The sequence below is a fragment of the Dermacentor variabilis genome, chromosome 9, assembly GCF_050947875.1.
Source record: "Dermacentor variabilis isolate Ectoservices chromosome 9, ASM5094787v1, whole genome shotgun sequence".
Taxonomy (NCBI): domain Eukaryota; kingdom Metazoa; phylum Arthropoda; class Arachnida; order Ixodida; family Ixodidae; genus Dermacentor; species Dermacentor variabilis.
In genome coordinates, this window is record NC_134576.1 from 105,592,102 (window position 1) to 105,614,192 (window position 22,091).

The following is a 22,091-nucleotide window of genomic DNA, read 5'->3' on the forward strand; positions in this document are numbered from 1 at the left end:
AGGCTTCTCCAGCAATCTCCAATGCCCCTGTCTTTTGCTAACTGTTTCCACGTGTCTACAAATTTTCTAATTCCATGACGCCCACCTTATTCTCTGCCGCCCTCGGCTGGGCTTCCCTTCCTTTAGCACCCATTCTCCAACTCCAATAGATCAGCTGTTCACTCCCTTGCGCCTTGCATGGTTTGCCAAGCCCGACTTCTTAACCTAATGTCAACCAGAATATCAGGTATCCCCGTTCGCTCTCTCATCCATATCGCTGTCTTCCCGTATACTACCGTCAAGCCTAACATTTTTCAATGCGTCGCTCGATGCGCGGTCCTTAACGTCTTCGTAAGCTTCTTTGGTAACTTCCAAGTTTCGGCCCCATATGTTAGTAACAGTAAAAAGCAATCATTAGCAGTAAGCTCCATGGTCATGATTTAGTAATGCTTCCAGTAAGCTCTCCAACTAATTTTTTATTTGTGTTAATTTTTTTATCACAGGCCCCTGCGAGTAATTAACCTTAATAAACGTTTTTCTGCGCAGGTTCTAGAGGCTGACTGCCAATGATGACATTTCGTTCTCTCGCCAGGCTTTGGATCATTACTTTTCTCTTCTGCATACTAACCTTCAATCCGACTCTTACATTCTTTCGCTAAGGTCCTCAAACGTTTCTTGCAAATAGTCTGCAGCGTTGCTGAATATGCCAATGTCAACTACAAACCGGAAGTTGGTGAGCTATTTACCGTTCGCCCTCACGCCTAACCATTCCCAATCTAACTGCTTCCACACCTTTAAGTATTCAGTGATACCATTGTAAAGATTTTACCATTGATCATGAGAAGCCTTTTGCAGATATCTGGCGATGCAAGGTCGGCGCGTTAGTGTCATCCGTTCGAAATCAATATTCGTGGGAAACTTCATTTTTGGCCGCTGTTCAGAGTCAGTGCTCTGCTGTCTAGACGCCCCAACCTAATCATTCCGGCTACCTGATTCAAGCGCAGGTACGTAGCGCGCGTTTCATGTATGGCCAATATCAAAGCGTAAACTGCCAATGTTTAATTATCATATACTGTAAGCTTGTTCACTTACTCCCGTAAAATTAGGGTGTAAATTAGAGATTGGGGTGTACTAATGGTGTTTTCTTAGTGAATAACCTTTTCCGTTAAAAAAGCGTGTTGCAAGAGTGTTTACATGGGGGAAAAGACATATACACCCGCATTACAGCCATAAGGGTGTGAAAATTTTAGCAGTGTGCACACCACACTCGACTCTACCACGACACTGTGCCAGTAAGTATGTGCGTCTACTATGAGAGACTGGTCGAAAATATGCATGAAATTTGTTAATGAGAGCCAGGGGATGAGACCATGGTGTGCACTGAAGAGTGTTGTTTTTTTCTCGCACGTACACATCTCACACGCAGAAGAAGCAGGCTTCCGTGTATGTGGCTGCTGCACTACTAGCAACGGCAGCAGTCATAGGAGCCGCAGCGGCCACGTTTCTGCCAGAAACTCGAGGCATCGAACTTCCGGACACATTCGATGAGGCCGAAGAAGTCGCCAAGAAGCGCATGAAGTAAGAAGAAAAAAAATCATTGAGTTTATTTTTTAAAGGGAGTGGGAGCCTCCTCCGCTGCGTATTCTGCGCCTTTGGTTATTTAAAGAGACCTTCATTATCACCGTTCACTAAAGCAGCAACTGATTTTGCAGCCTTGTATTAAAGTATTGAAGTATTAAGGCAGCTGCTCCTCTTTGTCGCACTGACGTGTTCCTCCATCTTTATTTTTATGTCAAGCAACCTGTGCTGATACGAGCCACACTCCCATGCCTATGGTCACGATAGCCGATCCCTGGTCATTTACGACTACTATAAATAGGTATCTCCTTAAGTGACATGAATTTTCTTGCTTTCTTTGTTTGTCTGTTTTGATCCTAATATGGACACGTCGGTACGTTTGGTGGGTTCTTTGTGCACAGCGCACAGCTGATTGTTCTGCGATCCATAAGGGTTGCTTCTTACTGTGTGAAAGTATATAATAAATAATTTAGTCAACAAAAAGAAATGGGCGCGAGCCAATCTATGACGGAATGTGACAGTTTTTTACAGGAATTTGACAAGTACTGGTACGTCCAAAATTGACGATGACTGAACCAATCACCAACCAATCAAAATGTCGTAAGAAAGAAATTGACGTAAAAACTTAAAATTTGCCGACAGTCGCTTGCAAAAGGCTCTCGCTTTTTCTTGCTGCTTTCACATTCACCTGGTCCTCTATCGCGTTTCCAGATTCCTTTCTTCCTTTCTTGTGAGCGATAGTCCTTTTCTTGTAGTGAAGACGCCGAGGTAGGCCAAACTGCTATAAAGTTTGTGAAAATAGTTTCTAGCATAAGAACTCACGTGTTGCCAATGATTTTAGTACCATTAAATTTGACGTGCCAGTAAACGGCGCGAGGTTCGCTAAGGAAAATAAAGCGAATCATGAAGTAGACGCTGAATTGTGCTCGGTATTACCAAGCGATCAGGCAAGAAAGCATGGCAGTTTTTTTAACGTACACAAGAAGAGCGTTGCCGCACCAGAAGCATCAACTTTACGGTAATCGCAACAATGCTTGCTTCACCGAGGGAAGTGGTTAATCACGTTTCTAATTTGCAGATGAAAAAAAAAAGATATGAACTGTTATTAAAAACAGTACAATGCCAGCACCCGAGATGAATATGCGCCGCACTTTGTGGCGTTTAGTTAGGAGCATCACACATGAAGCAGGCCACAATAATAATAATAATTTGAACCTTTTTTGTTCCGTTTGTAAATTTATTTGTGCACGAAATAGGATATGAACAAGAGTGTTTGCGAGTAACAACGGTGCAATAATTTATTAACATTTGCAATCTACTATGGCGATTCCTTACGCTCGCTTTGTAATATATCTGGGTGTCTAGCAGCTTGGAGGCGTTATCCAAATAAAAAAAACGGTTAAGTGAACTACACAGGTTATTATGTCAAGACGTTTAGCTTCTAAACACGATGTTTCTTAAACGCCACCCGAGTAGTGCGGGAAATTTCTGTGACACTTAAAAAGCTGAATAATAAAAACGAAATGAACATAATACTGAATAAATAAAGATAAAAGATAAAGGCAAACATTTTAAACGATTTACCCACCCAAAACATAAATATATCTTAGCTTAAGTGAGATGTCTAATTTCATAAGCTTAGCCCTCTAAAAATATCGAAGCTTAATTTAAGCAGATCACACACACACACACACACACACATACATACAGACAGACAGATTTATTGATTGATTGTCAATAAGTTGCTGTTCAGTCATCTTCAAGGCCTTTGAAAGGCAAACTGAATAAGCTTAAAAGCAGCGTAAACGGAAACGTCTTTACCGCGCCATGATACATGTGAGTATGCTGCCATTCATCCATCTGTTCAAGTGGAAGGCAGTTTAGAACTACACGCTTATTTCGTCCAACTACGCGTTCACGTGTATTTTAGTTACATTTCTTGCGACAACTTATTTCATGTGTCCTTTATGTGCCCGAAACACACTGGTAATTAAGCAAGGCCGACCACATCGCGGTCCTCAACAAATGCTGCTGCCAACTTCCTCTGGTATGTTTTGTGTTTGTTTTATCTTCATTTGCTTGTTTTTTGTCACGTTTCCTATTGGCCTTTTTTTTCTACACAGAGTAGCAGAGCCTAGCGAAACAAGCTGCGCTCGCGTAACGCTAATGTTCCAAGTTGAAATAATCGCCAACTAAGAATTTCGAAGCCTGGTGACCCACCTCGAAAACGAATTTGTATTTCTTCACACGCAGGGCAGGCGACTGCCAGCTGACGACGGCGGAGGCATCCGAAGAACGGAACCAATCCATTGCAACAACGGCTTTGATGAACGCGTAACACCTGCCTTATCAGTGGACGAGGGTGGCGAAATGGACCTGTCGGCCGATGATCACGGAACGGTATCTGGATAGCGCCGCAGAACACGGACACAAGAAGAAACGAAGACAAGCGCTAATTACCAACAGCGAAATTTATTGGTGTATAAGTACGACCGATCCCGGGAATAATTAGATTTCGTTGTTGATAGCGCTTGTCTTCGTCTTCGTTTCTGCTTGTGTCCGTGTTTTGCTGCGCTATCCAGATACCATTCGACTACCACTGGAGCTGGACAGGGTCTCGGGAAGAGTTCTTCAGGGTTGAAGACAGCCCTCCCCCCTTCCTTATTCCTCTATTGTCGTGGTCCATCTCAGCAGCGTTGAACAGTCCTTCGCAGGTAGACGCCGCTGAAGATACGAGGGCGGGCGACGGCAACAAAGAGTTATTCGACCACACCAACACGGCCTACGAGAGCACGACACTATGTGCTGCACAATCTCGAAGGCTGTTGTAGCAGTCCCAAGACTCCGTTTGAAACTTTCACCATGCTCAAGTTCCCTTCTGAGGAAGAATTAATCGATTGATGAGCTACCTCTACGCAACCAGAAGAAATCCGTAGCCACCCAAATGCTGCTAAAACGGGCTCGAAATGGCAGATGTGAGCGAAAAAAATAAACGTACTGAATGAGAGTACTGCATATTTGGCTTTGCTTACAGTGCGTGCAGAGATGTTTTGCTGTAGCGCTCAAGAATTACCGTTCTATAGTGAGTTTTGTTGTCCCCAGGTGACGCGGCAGTAGGCAGACCTACGCGTCGTTCGCCAACTATTGTATCCTGGTTCTGAAACTTGTGAACAATGGCGTGCACTGCGGTCTGATATGGCTGAAGTGCTCTGACGTCCCTTTACCTCAACGCTACAACAATGAAAACAAAAAAACTAAAAAACTGTGCACGATAGCTGTGGATTGAGGGGCACTTCTGCGGACAGCAAGGCTGGCACCCGTGCTAACTGAAAATAATATAAATTCTGAGGCCCCTCCATTCATGTATTTGCGACCAATTTAATGAAGGAGAGAATGGGTAACCGCGGGTTACGATATAGTTAAGCGACAATCATAGGAAGCCAACAGACAATGACACCAAGGAAAGCATGCGCAGAATTACTTGTTTTAATTGAAATGTAGAAATTATAAGGCGAAATAAAAGTTGAAGAAAAAGAAAAGACGACTGGTAACAGGCTAAATACGAACCCAGTCTTCACATTACCAATTCAGCTACCTCGGCGCCGTTTCCCCGTCCACTTTCTTAAATATTGTAGGAGCATAGATCTTCTCTCGGGATTGCGATAGGTGAAGAAAGGAAACGGCGACTGGCCATAAAAGCCTCGTATGATATCAGACACCAGTAGATATCTGATACCAGTAAGCTATCGCAGGAGACGAAAGATCTGATCAAGAAGCGCCAATACATGAAAGCCTCTAACCCTACAGCTAGAATAGAACTGGCATAACTATTCAAGTTAATCAACAAGCGCAAGACAGCTACCATAAGGAAGCTGTCTTAGCTGTCTGCTAAGCTGGAAGCTGTGCCCGCCTGGGATCGTTAGCCAGCTCCACGATTCACGGTCTCGGCGGAGGACGTAGCACATTCTTTCTGCCGCAAGGCGGCACGTGATACGTGAGGTAGGGAAAAGGGGACTGGTCATAAAACCCTCGTATATCTGAAGGCACGAAAGGGGCACGAGTTGAGACCCTCGCTGTGTAATGAACGAGAGGAAGGGGAATAAAGTGGCCCGATTTTCGCAAGTCACATTCATATGACAGCAACGAAATCAGTGGAATTGTTTTAATGAAAGCGTAGAAACGGTAAATAAAGGGGTAGTGTGAGGTTGCATTCAGGCGCAAGGAAAAGATGGAATCCCTGCCTGAAAGATTACAAGGAAATGCTCGGACTCGACTGTCACATTCTGTAAGTTCGTCTTCCTGCTTTATCGTTCAGCTTTTTTCATTACAGGTCACGGGAAAAGTAGATCCACGCTTGCGCTCGCATTCGAAATATTCGTCCAGTGTCTCCCAAAATCCTTGTATCCCGATGGTAATCTACAACCACGTGCTGCACATACGCTGTCCAAATTTTGCCGAATTAATTCGCAACGCCCACCGAAGCATTTGCTTCCCAGGGTCAGCGTGACGCGGTTTGTTTCAAATACTCTGTATTTTATTTTGTGTTCTGTGTTTACATAGGCATATAGTTTCGTTTTCCTCTCCGACGGTAGTGTCAGAGCGCTCGCCCTATTGTACATCACCCCCAGACGTCGAAAATCATTTATTACCAACGTGAGCTGGACTCCCGCACAGAAAAGAGGCGATTTTCGAATCGGCATTCCACCCATAGAAAGAGCACAATAAACGTTATCGCCTCTTCGTATAAAATATTGACTAGCTTTTAACCTTCGTGAAAGAAAAATATACTATAACAAAATGCTCATGTCGTAGTTTCCTCGCGGCTACGACTACAATGCACAAAGGTAGCAGGCGAATGTCTTTCTTCTTTTTTACTTTTTTTGACGTGAAGCGTCTTTAAGAATGGTCTAATGGAGTCGCTTGCTGAAACCAACATTGCGAAAACATGTTTTAGTATTATCGCTTGTATATTTGCTACCATACTACCAACGCCCACTACTTCGGCATCGTCTTGTAGAGGGGAAAAAAAAGTCATTAATGACTCTGCTTGTGTCACGTGTGCAGGGTCGCGTCGCTCGTGACAAGAGTAGCTAAATGCAGCCCCGCGCACGGCGTTCAGAGGCGCGTAACTCTACATTACGTTTGTCCATCCTAGAAGGAATGGCTGCGCTTGAGAGGCCTCCCTATATCACAGTAGGTGTACTTCATTGAACTCAAAAGTGGCGTTCAGCAGTAGTTGTAATGCCTACAAATGTGCAATATGCTGCAAAAATTTTCACGCCTGCTCGGCTGCAATCGGCGCCACCACGAATAAGGAGCGAGCATGATCGCAAGATTAAACTGTAAGATTAAACAAGACATAAACCATTGCATTTATTGAAGCCTTAAAGGCCTGAAGGCATTCATAAGGTGGAGGCAAACAACGTATGAGGAACTCTTCATCGCGCAACCACACGCGAAAAAAATCCCGGAAAAAATATTATGCATGAGAATGAATCGCTAACAATGAATTACTAATTAACACGGGTCAAGTATCAAGTGAACTTTTAACACAACGTTTTAGGTGAGGTGGATTGTTAGTTTCTCACGGAAAGTCGTGCGGTCGGCGGAAGAAACAATACAGTCGGGAAGAGCGTTCCACAGCGCTATTGCATTTGGAAAACAAAGAATCTTTCATTGAAGACGTGCGGCATTGAATGTCCGCGACTGGGCAGCTGTATTTCAGGCGGGGTGAGAGTCTAGGCGGGGGTTGTAGTCGAGGAGTTGAGTTGAGTTGGGTTTAATGGCGCATAAGCAGCTTAGGCTATCATGCGCCAAACACTAGGTATGGACTCTAAAAAAATTGGGACACCTCAGTGAGCCCTTGTCTGGGAAAGAGCCCGGAGAGTCCCAACAAGTTAACTATGAACCTCGGCCTTCTTCTCACGGATGAGAAGGTGGATGAGGTGTTCTGTAATATGTAGCTAAGCACTCTGTGAGGTTTCAAAGTTTTATGAGAACTCCAGCTTCTTTTAAAAAGCTAGAAACACATGATACATCAGCAAGCGCATCTTCTCCTAAAATCAAAGCTGGGTGAAAAGGGATGTGTTCATTGCAAAATATGGTAAAAAACTTCTTCCTCAGTGGTTCAAGTTTTCTGCATGAAAATAGGATGTTGTTTATTGTTAGCTCATCTCCACATAGTTCACATTGGGGTTTGTCTTGCTTTGTTAGAATGAAGTTTGTGTTAGGTGTGTGTGTCCTATGCGAAGACGGCACAGAATCACTTCTTTGAAACGTTCCTGGTGCGTGCAAGATTTCCATTCGCCTAATACGGGTTTTAACAGGTGTAATTTGTTGTTTACTTCATTGTTTCAAGCAGACTGCCATTTTTTCCTTAGTTTATAATGTATTAACTTCATGCAGTCGTTAGGAGGTATCCTTACTTTTGTGACTTCTTTGTGCCGGGCCTGTGCCGCGCATGCGTCTGCACTCTCATTGCCACTAATTCCGACGTGGCTCGGAACCCAGCATAATTTAATGTTCAGTCCTTGTGTGGTGGCTTTTATTAAATTGTGTATAATGTATCCTAATAATGGTGTGACTGCATTTTTGGCATGAAGAGCTGTGAGTGCACTAGGGAGTCTGTGTATATTATACTATTTGCGAGGTTCTGCTTTACTATTTTCTCTATTGCTATAGAAATGGCGTAACATTCAGCAGTGAAAATGGATGTGCACTGCGGAAGTCTTACTGTTTCTTCCCAGTTTCCTTGGACGACTGCACTTCCAACATGGTCATTTGTTTACAAACCATCTGTATAAAAAACTGTGAAACTGCTGTAGTTTTCTTCTAGTACTAGAAATTCCTGAATGATGTGTTGTGCCGGAGTTTGTGCTTTACGGAACTGTGTTAAAGTAAGATCGCAAGTTGTCCCAAAGATGAACCATGGGGGTAGTGGATTTTGTCTGTGGGTAATGCCAGGTAAAGTGTCCAAAATGCCAAGATTCCGGCACATCTCTTCAAATCGCAGGAGCAGTGGTCTCGTAGTTTGTGGTTTGTTGTTAAAAAGTACTCGTGAAGGGCATTTTGTTACAAGTGGGTAGCAAATGTGTTTTGGTAGAGATTGTACCTTAAGAATATATGCAGAGGTTAGAGCGGCTCTTCTATTTTCTAGTGGGGGTTCGTTTGTTTGTACATAAAGGCTGGTTATAGGAGACGTTCGGTATGCACCGCAAGAAATACGCAATCCTGAGTTATGTAGTGGATCTAATTTTTTTAGGTATGTCGGTCTTGCTGAGCCATACACTATGCAGCCGTAATCTAAGGAGGAACGTACTAAATAACGGTAAATGTGTAGAAGACATGTTCTATCAGAACCCCAATGTTTATATGACAGTACATTGAGTGTATTTAGTGACTGGGAAGCTTTCTTTTTGAGGGAGGTAATGTGTGGTAGGAATGTGAGCTTTTTATCGAAAGTTATACCTAGAAATTTTTGTTCATTCTTTACTGGAAGTACGGTTTCATTTAGGTGTAGGGTGGGGTCAACCTGTAGGCCTCTTTTGAGTGAGAAGAGGACAGCAACTGTTTTTTTTTGGGGGGGGGGAAACTTAAACCCATTTTTGTCTGCCCAGATGGCGAGTTTATTCACTGTGAGTTGTATCTGTCTCTCGCATGTTGGCAAGCTGGAGGATGTGCATGCTATTTGAGGTCATCGACATATACAGAATACATAATGGACTTAGAATGATTTTTGCTATGAAGTTCATTTTTACTATGAAAAGTGTCGTACTTAAAATACAGCCCTGCGGCACTCCATTCTCCTGGATGAATTTCTTCGAAAAGGTTGCACCCAGGCGCACATGAAATGAATGGTCGGACATGAAATCTTTCAGGCAGTTCAGCATCCTGCCACGAATACCAAGCTCTGCTAGGTCGCGGAGAATACCAAACCTCCAGGTGGTATCGTAAGCATTATCGATATCAAAAAAGACTGCTAAACTGTGTTGCTTGTGTACAAATGCTTCTCGGACTGTATTTTCTAGGCGGACGAGATGATCTGTCGTTGAACACGTTTCTTTAAATCCGCACTGGTGGATGTCAAGAAGTTCACGGGATTCAAGAGTGAACATCAGCCTCATGTTCAGGATACTTTCAAATGATTTTGCGAGACAACTTGTGAGAGCTATAGGCCTGTAACTGCCAGGGCTGGTTGGTGGCTTTGCAGGCTTCAGAAACGGTACAATCACGGCTTTTTTCCAAGCCTCGGGTATTTTTCCCGATACCCATATTTTGTTGAAGAATTGTAAAAGTGCGTTCACAGCAGCGTCTGAGAGGTGAGCCAGCATTTCATAGTGTATTTCATCAGGGCCGGGTGCCGTCTGTGTACCTGCGAACAGTATTTTTTTGCTTTTCGTGAAATGTCATCATCATCATCATCATCATCGTCACCATCATCATCATCATCAGTCTGGTTACGCCCACTGTAGGGCAAAGGCCTCTCCCATACTTCTCCGACAACCCCGGTCGTGTACTAATTGTAGCCATGCCATGCCTGCAAACTTCTTAATATCATCTGCCCACCTAACTTTCTGCCGCCCCCTGCTACGCTTGCATTCCCTTGGGATCCAGTCCGTTACCCTTAATGACCATCGGTTATCTTCCGTCCTCATTACATGTCCTGCCCATGCCCATGCCCATTTCTTTTTCTTGATTTCAACTAAGATGTCATTAACTCGCGTTTGTTCCCTCACTCAATCTGCTCTTTTCTTATCCCTTAACGTTACACCTATCGTTCTTCTTTCCATAGCTCGTTGTGTCGTCCTCAATTTGAGTAGAACCCTTTTAGTAAGCCTCCAGGTTTCTGCCCCGTAGGTGAGTACTGGTAAGACACAGCTATCATATACTTTTCTCTTGAGGGATAATGGCAACCTGCTGTTCATGATCTGAAAATGCCTGCCAAACGCACCCCAGTCCATTCTTATTCTTCTGATTATTTCCGTCTCATGATCCGGATCCGCCGTCACTACCTGCCCTAAGTAGATGTAAGAGTAGCAGTGCCTCGCTGCCTATTGTAAATTGCTGTTCTCTCCCGAGACTGTTAAGCATTACTTTAGTTTGGGTCTAAAAATTAATCTGCAGAACTCTTCTGCTTTGCCTCTCCAGGTCAGTGAGCATGCATTGCAATTGGTCCCCTGAGTTATGATGATGATGATGTATGGCGTTTTGTGGCGCAAGGGTAAGTTATGGCCAAAGAGCGCCATGTCTGTGCTAATGAGTTTGCAGTGTACTTATGATTACTATGATGATGATGTTTGAGGTTTAATGGCGCAAGGGCCAGGTATGGCCAAAGAGCGCCAGGCTAGTGGTAATGAATATGTCGTGGTCTGATGGGCTCTGTGAATTTCATGCGACTTGGCTGTAGAGGGGCCTAAAAGAGTGTGTAGATTGCATAAAATTACCAGTAATAAAACTATGGCCATGATTAATGACATGTACTATGATCACTAAAATGCATTAAAAAGAATGATGCATTATATAAAGTTTGCGAGATGCTAAAATTGTCTAAGAGCATTACTGCCTCGCCAGAGCCCTTGAAACGCAAGGGCCGAGAGGCATGTGCTATACGAGATAGCTATCACAGCGGCATCCTCTGGAGAGAGGAGACGCTATGAACGTATAGGGCTAATTACATGTAACACAACATCTTTCAGGAAGTCTAGGACTGCGTTAGTGTTAAAGAGTGGTTCTGGGCCGAGTAACATTACAGGATGAAGGGGAATGTGCTGCCGGTATGCTAATGGAAAATGTTTCTTTCTGTCAGATTCGGCTTTCCGACACTCCAGGAGGACATGGAGGACGGTCAGCCTCTCCCCGCATCTCCCACAGGTTGGGGGCTCATTTCCAGTAAGTAAAAAGTTATGCGTGCCAAAAGTGTGCCCTATTCTTAGACGACAGAATAGGACATCTGTCCGGCGTGATTTTGTTACAGGAGGCCAGAATCCTAACTGTGGCTTTATCACGTGGAGCTTATTATTTGTTTCCGCGTCCCATAGGCGTTGCCAGTGATTTCGTAGTTTCCTCCGCAAGAAGGGCTTCAGATCTGTGACAGGAACTGCAGCGGTGGGATTAGCAGAATGCCATGCAACTGACATGGCCATCTGGTCCGCCAGAACATTACCTTCGATGGCCCTATGTCCTGGCACCCAGCATATAATCACATGCTGGTTAGATATATATGTGTTACATAAGATGGAATAGAGTTCAATTATAACAGGATTTTTGCGCTTACAGAACGATATCAAAGCCTTCACAACACTTAGGGAGTCCGTATATATAACTGATCTTTTGAGTTTTGATTTCCTTATATGCTTCACGGTCGATAATATTGCGTAGGCTTCAGCCGTAAAGATACTAGTTTCCGGATGCAGTACGCCGGATTCCGAGAAGGATGGACCGACGGCTGCATAGGACACCCCGTCGTGCGACTTCGATGCGTCTGTGTAAAACTCCGTGCAGGAGTGTTTGTGTTGGAGTTCCCGGAAATGCATTTGGATTTCAATGTCTGAAGCGTGCTTTGTAACTTGAAAGAAAGATGTGTCGCATTGTATCAGCTGCCACTCCCAAGGAGGTAGCAGCTTGGCTGGATGCATTAGGCGAAGCTCGAGGAGTGGAACATGCATTTCTGCACTAAGCTCCCTCACACGCAGCGAGAAAGGCTGTCTTACGGATGGGCGATTATGAAAGAGTGTAGCATATGTCATATCGTTAATGGTATTGAAACACGGATGTTGAGGATTAGAGTGGACTTTCAGAAAATATGTTTGGCTGATGTATGTTCTCTGGATATGAAGTGACCACTCATTCGATTCTGCATATAAACTTTGTATGGGACTCTTTCTGAAAGCTCCTGTGGCTAAACGGATACCTAGATGGTGAACAGGGTCTAACATCTTTAGCGCACTTGGAGCGGCAGAATGATAGATCACGGCACCATAATCTAATCGTGAACGAATCCGGCTCTTATAGAGATTAATTAAACACTTCCTGTCACTACCCCACGAAGTATGGGATAGAAGTTTGATTAGGTTCATTGTTTTAAGACATTTTTCTTTAAGATGTTTAATGTGGGGGACGAAAGTGAGTCTGTAGTCTAGTATAACACCTAGAAATTTATGCTCTTTGTTTACGGGTATTTGTTGTCCACATAGTTCTAAGCAAGGATCTGGGATCATTCCTCTCTTGCTTGTAAAAAGAACGCAAGAGCTTTTGTTAGGATTGATCTTAAATCCATTCTTGTCTGCCCACATCGACACTTTGTTCAGGCCATGCTGTACCTGTCTCTCGCACACTGCGAGGTTACAAGATTTGAAAGCTATTTGTATGTCGTCCACGTAGACAGAATAAGAGATTGCCGATGGTAATGAAGCGCGAAGCGTGTTCATCTTCACGATGAAGAGTGTGCAGCTGAGCACGCCTCCTTGGGGTACTCCAGTTTCTTGCGTAAAAGGGCGCGAAAGTACATTACCGACTTTTACGCGGAAGGTACGAGTGGACAGATAGCTTTCTATTAGGTTTAGCATATTGCCATGGATGCCCATTTCTGACAAGTCTCTTAAAATTCCGTAACGCCACGTCGTATCGTACGCCTTCTCCATATCGAGAAATATTGATAAGAAGAACTGTTTATGTATAAAGGCGTCCCGGATATTTCCTTCAATACGTACAAGATGGTCGGTAGTGGAGCGCCCTTCTCGGAAGCCACACTGATAGGGATCAAGCATTTTGTTCTGTTCAAGGAAATGGATGAGTCGCCGATTTATCATTTTTTCAAATACCTTACACATGCAACTTGTGAGGGCTATCGGGCGGTAGCTTGCCACTGAGGAGGGATCTTTGCCTTGTTTTAAAACAGGGACCACTATGGCTTCTTTCCATGCGGTCGGAAGGTACCCTGCGTCCCAAATGGTGTTGAAAAGTGTGAGTAGTGTAACCTGCGTGTCATTGTGTAAGTTTTTGAGCATTTAGTACATGATTCTGTCAGATCCCGGTGCAGAGCTCTTGCATGAGCTCAAGGCAGCTCTCAACTCGGCAATACTGAAAGGGCAATTGTACGATTCATTCTCTAGACATTTTCTTTTGAGTGGCTTACATTCTTCTATTTGCTTATACTTCAGGAAGGATTTCGAATAATGTTTTGAACTTGACACACACTCAAAGTGCTCCCCAAGTGAGTCTGCCTGATGTTGCAGCGTATCACCCTGTGTGTTTACCAGAGGGAGTGAATATATCTGTCTCCCTCTAATTCTATTTACGCGGTTCCAGACTTTCGCCTCATCTGTAAACGAGTTGATGTTGGATAAAAACTTTTGCCAACTCTCTCTTCTGGCCTGTCGGCGAGTTCTCCTGCCTTGAGACTTAACTTTCTTAAAGTTAACAAGATTCTCTGCAGTGGGTGAAGCACGTAGCAACCCCCACGCTTTGTTTTGATTCCTACGTGCGACTCTACATTCATCGTTCCACCACGGGACATGCCGTTTGCATGCCGAGCCACTTACTTCACGTATGCATTTAGATGCGGCATCTATAATGAAAGCTGTAAAGTAAGCCACAGCAGCATCAATTTCTAACGAGGACATGTCATCCCATGATATGCTAGTTAAGGTTCGGAATTTCTCCCAGTCGGCTGTATCGATTTTCCACCTAGGAGCCTGTGGTGGACATTCGTTTTCTTTATATGTTCTTAGTAGTATCGGGAAGTGGTCGCTCCCGTAAGGATTGTCGTTAACTTCCCATTCAAGTTCAGAGAGCAGTGACGGGGAGACTAGGCTAAGATCTATTGAAGAATGATGATGATATGTAGTGTTTATTGGCGCAAGGGCCAAGTGTGGCCAAAGAGCGCCAAGGAAGTGGTGATGAGTACTGAATGGAAAAATGGCTTATGTGACGTGGCTGTAGAGAGGCCTAAAACTGAGAGCTATAAGTTGCATAAAATACACAAGGAATAAAAATATGAGAATGGCTGAAGTAGGGTATGCTGTAAGTATAGGCTGTTCAACAATGGTGTAATAGCGTTACATGAATAAAAATGTACAAGTGATTGTTGTTGACAAATAGCACAACAGCCTCAGCTGGTCCCTTGAGTACAAGGGCCTGGAGGCATGTGCTATAACAAAGGTTCACATCGCAACCGTGGCCTCTCGCAAGAGGCCGTGTTACGAATTTCTTGCACAGAAAACGTGGAGCGTGTTAACGTCGTTTAAAAAGGCTAAGGTAGATTGCATGTGAAATAGCGGTTCTCTGCCTAGAAACAGTGCCAGGTGAAGTGGTATACACTGACTGTATGCTAAAGGGAAGTGTTTTTTCCTTTCGGCTTGTGTTTCGCGGCATTCTAGGAAGACATGTTGAACACTGAGTGTCTCCCCACATCTACTACACATTGGACGCTCACCGCCACTCAACAAAAAGCTATGTGTACCGTAAGTGTGCCCTATTCTGAGACGACAGAATAGGACATCACTTCGTCTGGACTTGGTCAGTGATGGCCAGAATCCTAAATGTGGCTTAACTATGTGGAGTTTATTAAGGGTTTCCGAGTCCCATTTATGCTGCCAGTAGGTTCTGAGTTGTTTCCGTAAGTATGGCTTTAGGTCTGAGAAGGGAACGGCTGCGGACATGTTGCAAGCTTTTGTGTCTAAGGAGGTAGCAATTCGGTCTGCCAGGACGTTACCTTCAATACCTCTGTGTCCAGGCACCCAGCATATCGTTACATGTTGGCCAGAGGCATAAATAGTACAGAGGAGAGAGAAAAGATCTGCAATTATTGGATTTCTGTGGTTGAAGCATGACATCAATGTTTTCACAACACTTAATGAGTCTGTGTATATGACCGCCTTACGTAGTTTTAACTGTTTGATGTGTTTTGCAGCCGACCATACTGCATACGCCTCTGCTGTAAAGATGCTTGTTTGAGGGTGCAGAACATCGGACTCGGAAAAGGATGGGCCGACGGCTGCGTATGACACGCCAGCATGTGATTTAGACGCATCTGTGTAATACTCTGGACAAGGGTATTTAAATTGTAATTCCAGAAAATGCATATGAATGTGCGCCTCTGGAGCGTGCTTCGTTACCTCCACAAATGACGTGTCACAGTCAATGATTCGCCACAACCACGGTGGAAACGGCTTGGCAGAAGCCATTAGTCTATTTTCATGAATATGAACATCCATCTCCTCGCTCAGCTTTGTCACACGGATCGAGAATGGCTCTCTGGCTGTAGGTTTGTTGTGAAAGAGTGTTGCAGAGGTCATATCGTTTATGGTGGGATAACAAGGATGGTTTTCGTTAGCATGTACTTTCAGAAAATAATTAAATGTAGAATATGACCGCTGCAGATCGAGCGACCATTCATTCGATTCGGCATAGAGGCTTTGAATCGGACTCGTCCTAAAGGCACCGGTGGCGAGGCGGATACCAAGATGATGCACAGGGTCCAGCATCTTGAGAGCACTGGGTGTAGCTGAGTGATACACAATGGCACCGTAGTCTAAGCGCGATCGTACAAGGCTCCTGTAGAGGTTCATGAGGCATTTCCTGTCACTTCCCCATGTTGTATGTGATAGTATTTTCAGGATGTTCATTGTTTTAAGGCATTTAGCTTTCAAATACTTGATATGAGAAATGAAGGTTAGTTTTGAGTCGAGTATTATGCCTAAAAATTTATGTTCAGTGTTGAGTGGTATGTGTTGTCCATGCAGCATAATATCAGGATCTTGTATCAAGCCTCTCTTTCTAGAAAAAAGTACACAGGAGCTTTTGGAGGGGTTTAGCTTGAAGCCATTTTCGTTTGCCCATTTTGAGACCTTGTTCAGTCCGAGCTGGACTTGGCGCTCGCAGACAGCAAGGTTACAAGACCTAAATCCTAGTTGTACATCGTCTACATATATTGAATAAAAAATTGAGGATGGAATGACTTCGCGGATGGAGTTCATTTTCACAATGAAGAGGGTGCAACTAAGCACGCCCCCTTGTGGCATACCAGTCTTTTGAGTGAATAGCCTGGACAGGGCATTGCCCACTCTAACACGGAATGTGCGGTTAGTCAAGTAGTTTTCTATCATATTTAGCATATTGCCGCGTACGCCCATCGCAGATAGGTCTCGGAGGATTCCGAATCGCCATGTTGTGTCATAGGCTTTCTCCAAGTCCAGAAATACAGAAAGAAAAAATTGTTTGTGTATATAAGCCTCTCTAATATTTGCCTCAATGCGAACAAGGTGGTCTATTGTTGACCTACCCTCCCTGAAACCACATTGAAGGGGATCAAGTAGACGGTTGCTTTCCAGGAAATAGATTAGACGCCGATTAACCATTTTTTCATATAATTTACACATGCAGCTCGTTAGTGCTATTGGTCTGTAACTACTGGCTAATGCGGGGTCTTTGCCTTGCTTATGAATTGGGATGACAATCGCTTCTTTCCATGAGGATGGAATATGCCCAGATAGCCACATGGTGTTGTAAAGAGACAGAAGTGTGTTCAATGTTTCTGGATGCATATTCTTTATCATTGCATACATTATGCGGTCACCACCTGGTGCTGAGTTGCCGCAGGAACTGAGAGCAGCCTTCAGTTCAGCGAGACTAAACGGACGGTTATAAGGTTCATCTGCTGCGCATTTTCGTTCAAGGCGCTCTCGCTCTATGCGTTCCTTGAACTTTAGGAAAGTTGGCGCATAGTGTGATGCACTAGAAATATTTTCAAAATGCTTACCCAGGAGGTCTGCCTGATCTTTCATGGTGTCGCCTTGAGCGTTTACTAAAGGAAGCGGTTGTGTTTCCCTGCCCTTTAATCTGTTCACCCTGTTCCATACCTTACCCTCATCCTTGTACGAATTGATACTACAGATGTACCTTTCCCAGCTTTCTCGCTTAGCACGTCGTCGTGTTCTCCTGCCCTGTGATTTTGCCTTCTTGAATTCAATTAGATTCTCCGCATTTGGTGATCGACGAAGCCTGCCCCATGCCCTATTCTGCCTCTTTCGCGCTTCTTTGCAATCTTCGTTCCACCACGGGACACGTCTTTTGGATGAAAGACCATTTGTTTGTGGTATACACTTTTGCGCTGCGTCGATAATAAAATGGGTAAAATATGATACTGCATCATCTATAGTATTGTATTCTAAAAAGTCCCACGGTAAATAAGTACATTCTTGAAAACTTTTCCAATCGGCTGAGGCTAATTTCCATCGAGGGACATGCGGTGGAGAATCATACTGTGTTGTTAAGTTTAGAGTGACTGGGAAGTGATCACTTCCAAAAGGATTCTTGATGACATTCCATTTCAGGTCAGACAGAAGACTAGCAGTGCCAATTGCTAAGTCTATAGATGAGTATGTGTTGTGATGCACACTGTAATAAGTCGGCTCCTTCTTATTAAATAGGGATGCACCGGATGTCAAAAGAAAATGTTCTATCAGCCGACCTCTCGCGTCACAACGGGAATCTCCCCACAGGGTGTTGTGGGCATTAAAATCACCAACGAGTATGTAGGGTTCCGGAAGCTGATTTATAAGGTTGTAGAAGTCTGTTTTGTGAAGGTGATAGTTTGGGGGTATGTAAATGGAGCAAACAGTAACCAACTTATTAAAAAGAACTCCTCGCACTGATACTGCTTCGAGGGGTGTCTGTAGGGCTACATGATGACAAGCTATAGACTTGTCTACGACAATTGCTACGCCACCGCACGACGCGTTAGCCTCGTCACGGTCTTTTCTGAAGATGGCGTAGTTACCAAGAAAGTTTGTTTGTGTGCTTTTCAGATGAGTCTCTTGAACACACAGCACCTTTGGGTTATGTTTATGTAGGAGTTCCTTGACATCATCTAGATTGTGAAGAAGACCCCTGACATTCCAATATAATATTTGTGTATCCATAGTGAAAGTGTATGGTGATGTGTGTTCAAGAGAGGAAAACTATGTTATCCCACAGGAACCTTGCCAGGCCCTGTGATGCGGGATTTGCCTTTTTTGGGCAGCTCCTGAGAGCTTCGCCGATCCTTCGGCGTCCGAGACGCCGATACACTTGATGTATCCATTGCCTCCATAGAGGCGCTGGATGCCCGCTCGCGGTGTACGTTCGCGGGTGTTTCGGGCTTCTCTGTGCGAACAGAGGCCCTAGAAGTCGTGGAGCCCGCAGGTCCGGTGGACTGCTGGCTCTTGCTGGGTTGCGGAACAGCACTAGCTGATCCCGCAGTGGGGGCGAGTGGCGCTACCGTCGGTCCACTTTGCGTGGTCCTAACGGCCGCCGAGAACCGTTGTGGCACTGCCCCCTGCCGTGCCACGTCGGAGAAAGAAGGCCCCACAAACGAGAGGCGTTTTCTAGCTTCTTTGAAGGAAATATTTTCTTTTACTTTGAGCGTGATAATTTCTTTTTCTTTCTTCCATAAGGGACAAGAGCGAGAGTATGCCGGGTGTTCACCGTCACAATTTGCACAGTGGGGTGGATCATTGCAGTTATCTGAAGGGTGCTCATGTGATGCGCACTTTGCACAGGTGGTACGGCCCCTGCAGCTCTGAGAGCCGTGACCGAATCTTTGGCACTTAAAACAGCGTCGGGGGTTTGGAATGTATGGTCTTACATTTATTTTCATGTAGCCGGTTTCGATTTGTTCAGGGAGTGTGCTCGTACAAAAGGTAAGTATGAGGTGTTTTGTCGGAATTTCTTTGTCGTCACGCCGGATCTTAATTCGCTGTACATTCGTAACGTGTTGATCTTTCCAGCCTTCTAGGAGCTCTGTCTCAGTCAGTTCCAGCAGGTCCTGATCTGATACTACCCCTCGTGTACTATTCAATGAACGATGAGGACTTAGAGAGATTTGGGTGTCGCCAAGCGAGGTGAGCTTTTGCAGATTTTCATGCTGAGCTTTATCACGGACTTCAAGGAGAATGTCACCACTGGCCATTTTCGTGACTTTGTATCCTGCACCTAGGGTCTCAGTTAGGCATTTCGCGACAACGAAAGGTGATACAGTTCTTACGGTCTTGTCGGGGGTTTCGCTGTGAATCACGTGGAAACGTGGAAAAATTTCAGTGGGTTTATTAAAGAAGTTGAAACATTCTTCGGTGCGCCCTCTTTTTGTGAGAGGGCGATCAGGAAGCCTGGGGAAAGAAGAAGCCATAAAAATTGGAGTAATTTCGGCAGTGGTGTCAGCCACCCACCATGGAGCCCAACAAGGGGACGTGACAGGCCTTGTAAATAAACGAGGCCTGCCATCGCCAGCTGTACACAACCACTATAACCAAATATGATATAACCAAGCTTGGTTATTTCACACAAGGTTAACCCTAGCTGCCAGAAGGATCAGAAATTCAGAAGTGAGAAGAAGACAGGAAAGCTGGAAAGTGAGAGAAAGACGAAGGGTCGAAGGAGAGAGAGACAGGAAACGGCAACTACCGATTTCCCCCGGGTGGGTCAGTCCGGGGGTGCCGTCTACGTGAAGCCGAGGCCAAAGGGGTGTGTTGCCGCCGCCGAGGGGCCGTAAAGGTCCAAACACCCGGCATTGGCTCAACCCCCAGGATCCCCTTTTCCCCGGACACGGCTAAGCCGCGCACGGCTACACGCGGGAGGGTCCAACCCTCGTGTGCTCGGGTACGTGGTGTCGCAACACACCAAACGCCTGCTGACGCAGACGCCCCTGCGGGGATCTATTGAACAAAATGTTCTGTTTGCAAGAGAATAGTATGTCGCTTCCTTCTTATTCAGAAGACAAGCACCAGAAGAGAAAAGGAACTGTTCAACGAGACGACCTCGCGCGTCTGTACGAGAGTCGCCCCACAGGGAGCTGTGCGCATTGAAGTCGCCAAGAACAACATAAGGTTCTGGCAACTGATCTATATAGGATTGAAATTCTTGTTTCGTTAATTTGTAATGTGGGGGTATGTAAAGAGAGCTAATGGTGATGAGTTTGTTTAGGAGAACAGCTCGAACCGCCACTGCTTCGAGAGGCGTTTGTAGCTGTAAAAGTTGACACGCAATGCTCTTATGGATAACAATGGCGACACCGCCCGATGATGCAACAGCATCATCGCGATCTTTACGAAAAGTTATGTACTGTCGGAGAAAGCTTGTGTGTTTGGATTTTAAGTGTGTTTCCTGTAAACACAGCACTTTTGGATTATATTGGTGGATCAGTTCTTGTACATCATCAAGGTTTCTAAGGAGACCTCTGACGTTCCATTGTATGATTTGTGTATCCATATTTAAAGCGAATTGGTGCTGTGTTTACGGAAATGGAAGTGATGCCTTAGATTACAGAGCTCTTGCGAGGCCCTGTAACCGGGGTTCTGCCTTTTTTGGAGCGTTCGAGGGAGCCTCGCCGCTCCTTAGGCGCTTGGAGCGCCGTGGGGATAGGTGTTGTGTCCATTGCCTCTTGCGAGGCGCCGGACACGCGCTCTTGAGAGCGAGAGGTTTTTCGAGAGATTCTCACCTCGGAAGGCGAGACCCCTGCGCCCACCAGCCCGGAGGTCGATGGGGCTCCCTGAGGAATTTTGGTGCGCCGGCTGTTGCCAGCGTTGGAAGGGGCCGGGGAGGTTGGGGCAGCCTCGGCTGCGCCCACCTTCGGGGTTGATGGTCCCCCTTGCAGTGTTGACGGAGCAGCGCTAGCTGCAACCGCCGCAGGGGCAGATGGCGTAACTGCCGACTCAGTGCTTGTGGGTCGGACAGCCGCCGGAGGCCGTTGTGACGCTGCCCCCTTACGCGCCACATCGGCAAAGCTGCTCTTAGACAGGTATGACACCCGCCTACGTGCCTCTTTGAAAGATATGTTTTCTTTGACTTTGATTGTCACAATCTCTTTTTCTCTTTTCCAGGACGGGCAGGCGCGCGAGTATGCGGCATGCTCGCCATCACAGTTCACACAATGTGGAGTGTTTTGGCACGTTTCGGAGGAATGTTCGTTGTCACTGCACTTGGCACAGGTCAGCCGGCCTCGACAGTTCTGTGAACTGTGGCCAAAACGTTGGCACTTAAAGCATCTGAGAGGATTGGGAACGTATGGCCGAACACGAAGTTTGATATAACCAGCCTCGATGGACTCGGGAAGGACACTTGAGCCGAAAGTCAGTATCAGGTGTTTCGTCTTGATCTCTTTTCCATCTCTCCTCATCTTAATTCGTTTAACATTGATAACATTCTGGTCACTGAAGCCCTCCAAGAGTTCAGCCTCAGTGAGCTCCATTAAGTCATCGTCAGAGACAACACCACGGGTGGTGTTCATCGTGCGGTGCGGGGTTATAATTATTTCGGTTTCCCCAAATGACACTAGTGTTGACAATTTATCATATTGTTTTTGATCGCGGAGCTCCAAGAGGAGATCGCCGCTTGACATCCTCGACGCCTTATATCCAGGACCAAAGGCTTCAGTCAGTGACTTGATGATGATGATGATGATATGTGGTGTTTAATGGCGCAAGGGCCAGGTGTGGCCAAAGAGCGCCATGACAAGTGGTGATGTTGACGATGTATTATGGAGATGTGACTTGGCTGTAAAG

General features: G+C 45.2%; 1 protein-coding gene and 1 long non-coding RNA gene across 4 annotated transcripts in view; both read left to right on the forward strand.

The window, feature by feature from the left end:
* Nucleotides 1–4,564, forward strand: part of LOC142557210 (organic cation transporter protein-like) — a 52,798-nt gene extending 48,234 nt beyond the window's left edge. For 2 of the 3 annotated variants that reach the window (XM_075668901.1, XM_075668903.1), the window contains 2 exons: nt 1,406–1,557; nt 3,811–4,564. In XM_075668901.1, coding sequence (XP_075525016.1) covers nt 1,406–1,557; nt 3,811–3,895 — 237 coding nt within the window. In that variant the 3' untranslated portion in view covers nt 3,896–4,564. The remainder of the gene's footprint in view (nt 1–1,405; nt 1,558–3,810) is intronic. The other variant, XM_075668902.1, reaches the window with a different exon arrangement.
* The window catches only part of LOC142557212 (uncharacterized), a 220,910-nt gene that overhangs the window by 127,669 nt on the left and 71,150 nt on the right, over nt 1–22,091 (forward strand). The gene's annotated exons all lie outside the window — the stretch shown is intronic.